Here is a 10,958-nt window from a genome sequence, read left to right as displayed (position 1 = left end):
TACTTGAGTGGGGGAGGGACACGAATGTCAATGTCACACTTAAGAGAGTAGGAAATCCACGGGCCCTTTCAAAGAACCCGAGATGCCCAGGCCAGAAGGCACCATTAGGATCATCTAGGCTGACTGCTTGCATAACACAGGCGGGAGAACTTCACCTAGTGTTTCGTGCATTAACCCCATAACTTCTGATTGAACTAAAATGGACCATTTTTTTCAGATCAGTTTCAGACCAGCCATGATATAGGAGAACAGAGCAGAAGCATCAGGCTTTGACACAAAGGGTATAATGGACAAGAGGTAGGGACTGCAGACCCCTATGATGGAAGGGCAAAAATAACCCCTCTGTGCCTTCAAAGAGTCTCGAGAATAGTTAAGACGGGAGTTTAAAGAGTGTCCCATGACAGAATTATCTTTAGTGGGAAAATCCAATACAAGATTATCTTCTGTGTTATTATCTCAGCCTGTTGGTTTTATACCTCCAATGGGGTTAATAAACTTATCCTTCAGAGAACTAGACTTTTGCTCAGAGGAAGAAAACCTGTGCAGAAGTAGCAAGTGCTGAAGGAAATATTACAGTTCCCCTTGTATTCAGCATTGCAGCAAAATGTCTGGAGTCTTCCCACTAGGAAGTCAAGAGTCAGCATAAGCCCCTTTTCAAGGAAAACACTTAAGCCTTCTCAGGATTTAAAAGCTTCCATCTTTCTAAACCTGTGCCCAGGCCAAACAAGAATGCAGTGTGTTGGGGGCAGGCTGGCTGTTAGCTAAGACAGCTCACTCCAGGCAGGGAAGTTGGATTATTTAGAACAACAGTGCTCCACAGGAAAACCTCTGGAAATACTGCACATATGTTCACTGTAATTGGTATATGAGAGAACACCAAAATCGTCCACTGATACTGGAATTACACCTCACTCGGTACCACTTCCTGCCTCTGTACTGAAATCTTTCTAATACATGTGTTACATAGTCCTAAAGTTAAATTCTGTCCTCAGTTACAGAGGTAGCGATCAGGATTTAAATCAGTATAACAGTGTAGAATTTCGCCCTGACTCTTTGCAAAGTAGAGAGAGGTGAAAAAGCAGGTGGAATTTTGTTTTCAGATAAATATTTCAGAAATTTTAAAATTGTGTCATTTTGGGTGTGAGTGTGTTTCACCTGCCTCGATTTTAGATCAGCCCACATTCCAGTCATCAGAATTACATGGCCCGTTATACAGAAATTCTCAAATGTCTGTTGCCAATCTGAAACTGCCATTATCCCTCCAAATCTCTATTTGTTCAAAATCGGGTTTAGCTTTTGAGTGGGCAGTTTGGTTGGATTACTTCCAACGGATCAGCTAGATAAAAAACAGGTCAGATAATTAGACAGGTAGATGTATAGATAGGAAGAGAGATAGAAAGAAGGCTGGGCAAACAGAAAGATAGGCATAGACAGACATAGGAGACAGACACCCTGGCTTGATGACTTTAGCATAAAATGAGTATTAAAGAGACACATTTAAAAAAAAACTTTGGAAGGGAGAATTATAAACTCTAAGGACACTGGTTGTTCTTGGTCAATGTTTATTACTCTCCTCTTGTTAATTCTGCTTTGGGTACGGCCAGTCCCTCGCTTCGTAAAACTTCTTCAGCCCCTGGAGATTGACAGGTGGAAAGTACGGCCCGATTCTCTTTCGAATCCACCATTTCCCTTCGCTGGCATGTTTGCCTCCAGGTTGGCTAAATTTGTACTTGAAGTGCTCTCCTCTGATCCACCTTTGAATAAAATAAAGCACACAGGGCAGTTAGAAGGAAGTTCGAGGCAAATATGTGCCAACGCTGCCACAGTGACGTTTGCAATACGGACACTTGTCTTCTAGGCACTGGCCCAAGCCCCACCAATATCCATCAGGAAGCAATGGCTTTGGATCCAACCTAGCCAGTGAGGACCTAGAGGCCCCAGATCCCATTCTTAATCCCCCAGAGCAAGGGTTCTCAAAAGCCTTCACACTGTGGACCACAGCTAAATACAGAGATTGTCCTGAGGACACTTCCTGTCCAACTCACATTGCTGGGCTTCTTCCTCCCCTTCTATTTGCCATTGCCCTGTCTCCTCTTCCTTTCCCGTTCACGGTCACACCAAGCTCCTTCACTCCTATGCACCATCACAGACGATCCACGCAGCAACTGCAGAAGTTGCTTACATGGTAAAGCAACATTAGGAAAGCAGCGATATATTTTTAGCTCCTTTCAGTGCAAGTTAGGAGGAGGAGCCACCACCTTCTAACCAGCCAGTGCTCAATGGACCTGAGTTGCAGAACATCTGCCATAGAGTAGGCCTACACTGGAGCTGGAGCTGTGATTTCCAGCGCAGGTGGACACACTAGTGCTAGCTCTGACCGAGCGAGTGTGATAAAAAGAGATGTGAGGCGGTGGCAGTGTGAGCAGCAGGACAGGTTAACCCCGTCTAGGTACATAGTTGGCAGCTTGCCTGTTCCACCACCATGGCTACTCTTCTTTCTTGCGACCGAGCTCGACCTGGGCGGACACGTACCCTTGGAGTCATGCTATAAAACACTGATTCTTTTTCCTCCTCAAGAAAACAGTTTGCAATGAAAACAAGGAACTTTTGGTTGATCCCCCAAGTTATTCTCATCAATGAAAACATTTCATGACAACAGCCCCCAAGCATCGCTTCACCCTAACCCCACCAGCTCCTGTTCCTTTTGCTCCACAGCTTATTAGAGAGGCTAAGAGCGCATCTGTTTTCTGACCGCCCTGGCAGTCGATGGAAAAGTAGATTTTTTAAAAGTGCAGAAAGAAGTATTCATCAGTCAAGCAAAACACATTTGGAGGCTGCACAGGGCATTTTGTTCTAGAGTTTTGGTTTACACAAACCCCTTTCTCCCACCCGTTGATATAGGGCATGCTGACAAGAGAGAGAACAATCCCGCAGCCCTTCCGAGTTGAAGTCCCTATTTGCAGAGTGCACGACAGTATTTGCTGGATAAGTTCATAAAATAACCGGCAGTAAAAAACGTCAAAGGCACGTCAGTGCTCATTTAAAACTGCTCTGCTTCACTACTAAAATACAAACCTTGCTACTGAGCAGGGCAGCTGCCTGTTCCTATCACCGGGGCTTGGGCTGCTATAAAGTCAGTTCCTACTGCTAAAGCAATCAAGAAGGCTGCGCTATATCTGCCATTCAGCTTTCACTATGGTGTGTTCACTCTAGTCCAAGGCTCTCAAACATGAAGCTCAGTTTTCAGCAAAAGACCGAGAAGGAACCGAGCTTAATTTAAAAGAAAGGGTGTGCTGTGATCAAGCCTGGAACGTCTCAGCTCAAGCCCTGATTGGCGCCCAGGTGACAGGCAATGGGTAATAAATAAATGCTCCTATTAAAGTATAACAGCAGCATGGAGCTATCGCTAATACCTCTCTCTGCATCTGGCCACCATGGTTTGCCAATATCGGTCTCTCTTGTTTATTTTTCTAACTTAAAAAAAAAAAAGAACAAAACACAATCAAAGACCTTGATTCTCTGCTCCACTTGAGAGCGAGCGAGCACGCACGTTTGTGCGCATGTGAGGGGCAGCACAAGGAGCTGGTTGCGACTCCCTGATTCAGGGAGGGCCAAGCCCATTGCATGTTAGAGCTGCCCCTGGGTTGCTCTAACTTAAGCCACTGACACAAGGTCCTTATGCCAGGGGAAGATCAGGTGGAACGGAGCTCCAGCACGCCACCTTCCTTCACCGCCCCACCTATGTCATGTCACCTCCTTCCGCTTACACTGGGAGGCAGGGGGCTGGAACAGGACACAGCAGAGCTGCACTTGCCATGATCCATTGGCAGAGAGCTCCCTAGCACAGGGTGAATACTTCATTGCCCATCTCGTGCCAGTTTGAGGCGGCTTTGCACTGCTCACAGGGTGCAAAGTGGCTTAGCGGCCAAGAAAATCTGGTCCCAAATTTGCCACATTGTACCTAATGAGTCCATGCAACCCTGCATGCCTATCATTGCTGGACCTTGCCTTCCCTGCCTCACTCCCTTCATGGATTTTTTACACTCACTTGCCACCTCTTCATTTAGGGTATGTCTACACAGTCATCAGGAGGCGTGATTGCAGCCCGTGGGGATGTACCCAAGCTAGCTCAAGTAATGGCAGCATGGATGGTGGCCGCTCAGGTTTCTACCCGGGATCCCGGGTGAGCTTCATTGCTATTGTTACTCGAGCTAGCTAGATCAACGCTAGCTCAGGTACCTGGACACGTGCTGCAGTTAGAGCTCCCGATTGCAGAGCAGACGTTAGACGTGAGCTCTTCAAGCTGGGGAGGTGTCTCCCTGTGTGCTCAGGGCCTAGATACACCCCAGAATATGCCTCCTCTCACTGCAGAAAGAGCCCCCCGCATCTCTGCACACCAAAGGGTAGGATGCAGCCCTTAGAGGCTCCCGTCCCTTAAGTGTTTACAAGGCCTTACGCATCGAAGAGGTTCCTTTTATACAATGCAAAACAGACCTTGTAGGATTGCAGAGCAACAGCCTTTGCTTAAGCTGGATGCTTGGAAAGTTGGACACTAGGGTCTTATCTAAAGTGGAATCCTCCGAAGCGGCCCACACCACCCCCTCCTCTTCCTCAAATCCCCCACGTCGGCCCTTTAGGATGTCACCCATCCAGTGTCACGATGGGGGCTTGAGCTGTCAGGCTCAGCGGTCGGAGCAGGGGCAGTCAGGAGTCCAAGAGAGAGCTGAGAAGCAGCAGGTCCATCACGACAACGGGCAGGGGAGTCCACCTTGTGGCACAGACACTTCCTGGAACTCCTGGGCTTAAATAGGGTGCTTGGACCAATCAGGGGCCCAAGGGAAGCTGTCAGTCTGGCTATCCGAGGCGGTACTTCCTGTGGTGTTTATCTCCACCAGCTGTATATGATAATGCACACAGTCCTAGCACGGTTGCTGGCTAGCAGCTCAGAGGTGGAGGCCATTCCACACCCCGCAGACCTGGCGAACCTCATGTCCAGTCACTCTGAACCAGGCTGCGCTGTAATTGAGGGTGTGCCTTGCAGGGGTCCGAGTGGGTTTTAGCTGTGCATTGGCCCGGCTGGGGGCCCCGGCTCTGCACACTTCAGTGGGAGGCTCCTGGGTAATTGCTTTTAATAGGTAAAATATTCACCACTCCTCACGCTCAGTGCCGCAGACTGGGCCGCGTTCGCTGTCGCACAGAAACCTGGGTTGTATCATTGTAAATGCTAACCCGCAGCTGCTGTTTTAATTATATTCAGGAGAGTTTGGGTTTTTTTTTTTTTTTTTTTAAGGCTGGTAAAAGTCAACTGGGGGCTGAAGTGTTACTCCCAGAGTGTTTACTTCGCAGGAGCAGAAAATTTCCTGTTAATAATTAGAACATTACTAACCATCTAAGTTTACATGGGCCCAGGCTGCCTGCAGGCTCCTGTCTGAGATACTTATAGATGTGAAAGTTGTGCTGCTTGATTGCTTTTTTGATTCTGAAACGTATCCAATCTTCCAGAAAAGCCTTAATTATTTGGTACTGGCCATCCAGGGCAGGGTGCTGTGTTTCCAGCTGCCATGAATCTAGCTGGCCCCTTCACTGACCACTCTTGTGCCATTTCTCTCAGGGAAGCTGCAGCAAATACCAGCAGATCAGATCTCCAAAACGGGGCTGGAAAAAAAATCCGCCTAGAAGAGTTTATCCCACAAGCACTGGGATGGACTCCATGGAGCAAGGGGCTTGTGCCACCATCGCATTGCATGAGACAGTGTGGTCTAGTGGATAGGACACTGGAGAGGCGTGAGTTGAGTCCTGGCTCTGTCAGTGACCTGCTGGATGAGTGTGGGCAAGTTACCTCCCCTCTCTGAACCTCTTTTCCCCACCCACCCTCTGTCTTGGCACTTCAGATGGTAACTTTTTGGGAGAGGGGCTATTTCACACACTGTGTCTGCACAGAATCTAGCACACTGAGGTCTTGATCTCAAATGGGGTCTCTAGGCACCACTGTAATATAAATAAAAAATACTAGGTAGTACGCCACAAACACCAATCTTTGCAAAATCCCCAGGTGACAGGAAATCACGATAATCCCTTTTACACATGGGAAACTGAGTCACAGAGAGATTGAGTGACTTGGTCAAGGTCACACAGGAAGCCTGTGGCAGAGAGGGCTCCCAGGTCCCACCGTTCATTTCTCTAACTACAAAGCCATCCTTCCCTTAGACATGCTGGCTGTTGGACGAGCCCTTTGGAATGAAAACTTCCCCGTCCCTTCCAAATGGGCTGGCCTGCCCAGTTTAAATAATATCTATCATCTGATGTGGCATGATCTTTCCCATATGTCGTCTGTCTATTAAAATGTTTGCTATCAAAGGGATCGGCCTGTAAAACTAGAACCGTGTGAGCATTCAGGCAACCGCACACAATTAAAGCTGCATTTTTGTGGCAGAAAGCTTGCGTCTGAATACATTTCAAGCTCTTAAATGGAGAGTCTAAATAACTCTGCAAAACCCCTCCAAAACCAACAAAAAAACCCAGCCAAGCCCACTCTCTTCCCCCAAAGCTCTACCTGAATCTGGGCTCAGGCAACACAAGTGGGATTTTCCAAAGAGGCTAAGTGATTTAGGAGCACAATTCTCACTAACTCTCAACAGGAGGTGGACTCCTAAGTCACGGAGGGGCTTTTGAAAATTCCACCCCAGATGCCTTCTGGCTGAGCTCTCTCAAAGGCACCTAAGGATTTGAGTGCCTAACTCCCTTAGGCAGCTTTGGGAATCCCAGCGTGTCCTTTTTTCTCTCTTTGGGATGGGCTCGATCTGCACCACTCCTCCTCAATCCCTCCTTTCTATCTCCCCTCTCCTTCCAAGTGACCAAGTTATGGCAATTCTCCCTCTGGCAGAGGTGAGCTGGTTCTTCTGAAGCCAGTCAGTACCATCCTGAGTGCCCCAAGAAAGATAACAAGTGCCCCTCCCCTCCCAGATGATGAACACATGGTTTCTGCACTGCTCCTCTCCTTGGACTCGTGCTCAGTTATGAGCCACAGATCGCCACCTGCCTTCATGGGGGATGAATTTAAAAATGAAGGAGTGGACCATGATCAGATCTGGTTCTGTCCAGTCTAGAGGATATGTTGCCATCTAGCATAGAGATACCATAGCGGGATGGGATATGGCCGAGAGTGCCTTCAAAACACTCCAGGGTTAGAGATAGACAATGAGCAATAGTTTGGTCTCATGGATAATCATTTGTCAATGGTCACTAAAATGGGCGGAAAAAAACCACACAGATCCCTCCGATATGGTATCTTGGAGGATAAATTCCAAGCTGTTGGTTAGCAAATGGAAACCCGGCCATTGTTTTATTTTCCCTAGGGGAGTTCCATGATGGGTGAAGATGTAGTTTTATCATGGAGCCATTGCAGTGAATGCAGCGTTTAGGTTGTTAGGCATGAAGCATGATAAACCTCATTCCAACCTACCAATTTAATAAAAACCCCAAAAACCAAACAAAAAGAAACATTTCTGATTGAAATTTCTGCTTACTATTAGGGCAGAGGAGATTTTTTTTCCCATCCAGGGATGTTGAGAACAATTGGACAAGCCAAAAAAATGGTGATTTGTCACTTTTCATAAAGTCTTTATTTTTTGTGGGAGTGGCTAAGGTATCTCTTTAAAACTTCACATTTGTTTTATACGTTTCCATAATGAGCCCAGGTGCACCAAACAATTCTTTGCTGAGGAAGGCTGGAAGATGCTGCTTTATGGATCACAGAAATTAAGCCAGGTGTCTCAGCCAAGCTTCCCTCCTTTCTCGAAACAGACACGTTGGTTTACAGAGTTTACAAACTGTGCAGGCTGTGACTCTGGAGTCTGTAATCTCCTTAAACCAAAGCTATTCACTTTATAGAGCCTGGCTGTGTCTGCAAAGATACTAAATTCCTTGACCCAAACTGTGTGCATTACAGAGTTGACCTTGTCTCTTGAGTCTACAAGGTCAGCAAGCTGGAAGCATTATTCTGGTCATTAAGGACCCGCTATGGCCCTTACACAGCTAAAACTTCAGAGGCTGCAGTAGCCTGCCTATGCCTGCTAATGTAGAGGAAATACCTGCTAATGTAGGGTATAATAATATCTGAGTTCTTCCTTTGTGCAGTTTACAAGCTCTTCTGCTAAAGCAGTTGTATACCGTAGGACCTCCAGAGTCATTATCATAGAAGATCAGGGTTGGAAGGGACCTCAGGAGGTCATCTAGTCCAAACCCCTGCCTAGAGCAGGACCAATCCCCAGGCAGATTTTTGTCCCAGATCCCTAAATGCCCCCTTGAGGACTGAACTCACAACCCTGGGTTTAGCAGGCCAATTCTCAAACCACTGAGCTCTCTCCCTCCCCCCCCAAATTCAGTGCCATGGAATTTAAATGCTGTGGAGACGACACAGCAGGGATTGTAACACCTGTGAATCTCTCTCTTCCAGGCTCACAGATCTACAAGCTGTTGGACTTCATACTTACTGTGAATCCTGTGTTTCAGGGCCCACAGTGGTAAAGTTCCACTCCAGTAAGGCGCTGGATTTATAATCTAGCTGGTTGCCTCATTCCAGGGTTTACAGAATTTGCCAGCTCCTCTGGTAGGATGAATAATCATTATTGCAAGTTACTCATGCTTTGCAGGGTTCAGAGAGTGAACACGTTCTTCCAGTAACGTGGCAAAGGAATTAATACCCCCGAGTCCATCATGTTAGGGCTCACAGAGTTTACAAGCCTCAAATGCAGACCTGCAGTGCTTGTAACTCAACCAAGTTTCACACATGCACGGTGCCTGCAGATACTGAAACCGTCAAGGACCATCACTCTTTTTACCGGAGTTCTCACGCATCAGACTCACACAAGCCAATGGGCTTTTAAGGTTCCATTCGAAAAACAGCGAATGTTCCTGGAACTTAGGAGCTCTGGAGAGACACCCAGGAGAGACTGCAAATTCTGAGACCGATAGTTTCGGTTCACACATATGACTGGCTTTGCTGGCAAAACCAGAACGTACCTAGGACCCTAGGAACTTAACATTCTGCTGGCAAAACCAGTAGAGCTCGTGGACTCCATGGAACCAACAATCTGGGTTCAAGGAACTTGCTAGCTTCAAGGATGCAGCTGATGGCAGCTCTGAGTTCAGCTAGACAAATAACCAGCTGCCATGGATATCAGCCAGGTACTTTGAGAGCTTTGCCGTTCATTTCAGAGCTGTCAGCTGGGACTCCCTTTGTTAGCGACCTGACCCCCTTTAAAGCTCCTCCCGGCTGCCTGTCAATCAACTGGGAGACTGTGTCTTCATGTCCCAGACCTAGAGATGGCACCAGCTGTCTCCTCAGTGTTGTCCTGGCAGCGGGGAGAAGTCAGGCAGAAGAAGCTTGACACAGGACTCTCTGTGGTTGGGTGGAGGAATAGCCCCTTCAGTCTATACACAGGCTTCTACACCTGCCAGATCCTTGGCCTTTTTGGCATGCTGTGCTTTCTAATTAATAAATTTTCAGGTCACTCTTACTGCTTTTAAAAGGAACATAAAAATATGAGCGCACAAGCTCAATATGCCACCCTTGTCTATTAATCCACTTCGCCCTCAGAGAATATCTAGCCTAGTGAATACGCCACATTTGAAACACAAGGGGAAACGATGCGTTTCTTAGTAACGATAGAAACATAAAAGATGACGACAGCTGGGGCACTGATCCACCAATAGGCTTATCAGCCAGAAGGGACCAACCCAATCAGCTAATCTAACCTCTTGTACATCGCACACAGAACCTCACCCACCCACTCCTGTAATAGACCCCTAACCTCTGGCTGAGTTACTGACGTCCTCAAATCTTGATTTAAAGACTTCAAGTTACAGAGAATCCACCATTTACTCTAATTGAAACCTGCAAGTGACCTGTGCCCCATGCTACAGAGGAAGGTGAAAAAAAACAGAGTCTTTACCAATCTGACCTGGGGGGAAATTCCTTCCTGACCTCAAATATGGTGACGAGTTGGACCCTGAGCACGTCAGCAAGACCCCCAGCCAGACAGCCAGGAAAGAATTCTGTAGTAACTCAAAGTCCTCTCCATCTGTCCCATCTCCAGCCACAGGCAATATTTGCTACTTGCAGATGCCACATGCCTTTGTAGGCAGTCATATCATACCATCCCCTCCATAAACTTATCAAGCTCAGTTGTGAAGCTGTTAGATATTCTGCCCCCACAGCAACCCTGGGAAGGCTGTACCAGAACTTTACGCCTCTGATGGTTAGAAAAACCCAAAGCCCTCTTCTAATCACAAGAAATTGACTGCAAGGATGAGCCTTGCTCACTGCTCCAGAGCAAGGAGAAAATCCCCACTAAGGTCACGAGGAAACTAAATACAGTACTTTCTCATACTTTAAAAAGAGACTAACAACATGGGCGAATATACACACTGAGGAAAAGCTGATCAACTCTCAACTCTGAAGCATGAGAGGTGCAGGGGTCAAGAAGGAAATTCTCTCTTACAAATATCGCTTTCCATGATTTACCAAGTGAAGAATGGTTCTGGGTTATTTTTGCCTCTCTCTGAAGCATCAGGTGTTAACTACTGCCAAAAGGTGGGAAACCAGAGTGCATGGACTAACAACTGGATCCAGTTTTGCAAAGGTAATGTCCTTTAAGAGACCCCCCCAAAGAACCGAAATTTATCAAACCACCAGGACAAAATAATGAAATGAACGGCAAGCAACAGGTGAGAGCCAGCTAAGGTGAGTCAGACGTGGTCTTTGGGAGATGCAGAACTCTCTATGTTATTTTATCCCAGTGACAACAACAGTTCATAAAACGCAGAACATGGACTAACAGACTACCACTGTCAGATTCACTCTGTAAAAGCATCCAAAATTAAAAATCCAAACGGCCGAATGGTAGAAGATCAATCAGTATCTCAGTAACGACTACTGAAATGAGAGGCTCAACATA

The 10,958-nt window shown here is 46.9% G+C and overlaps 1 protein-coding gene across 3 annotated transcripts in view; it reads right to left on the bottom strand.

Moving 5' to 3' along the window:
* Positions 1-1,291: 1,291 nt before the first annotated feature.
* The window catches only part of LMF1 (lipase maturation factor 1), a 329,598-nt gene continuing 319,931 nt past the window's right edge, over positions 1,292-10,958 (bottom strand). The window contains exon 11 of one of the 3 annotated variants that reach the window (XM_039493485.1): positions 1,292-1,754. In XM_039493485.1, the coding sequence (XP_039349419.1) occupies positions 1,580-1,754 (175 nt within the window). In that variant the 3' untranslated portion in view covers positions 1,292-1,579. The remainder of the gene's footprint in view (positions 1,755-10,958) is intronic. The other 2 variants (XM_039493486.1, XM_039493487.1) reach the window with 2 other exon arrangements.

The sequence above is a fragment of the Mauremys reevesii genome, linkage group 10 (assembly GCF_016161935.1).
Source record: "Mauremys reevesii isolate NIE-2019 linkage group 10, ASM1616193v1, whole genome shotgun sequence".
Classification (NCBI taxonomy): Eukaryota; Metazoa; Chordata; order Testudines; family Geoemydidae; genus Mauremys; species Mauremys reevesii.
This window is presented reverse-complemented; position numbering and strand designations above follow the sequence as displayed.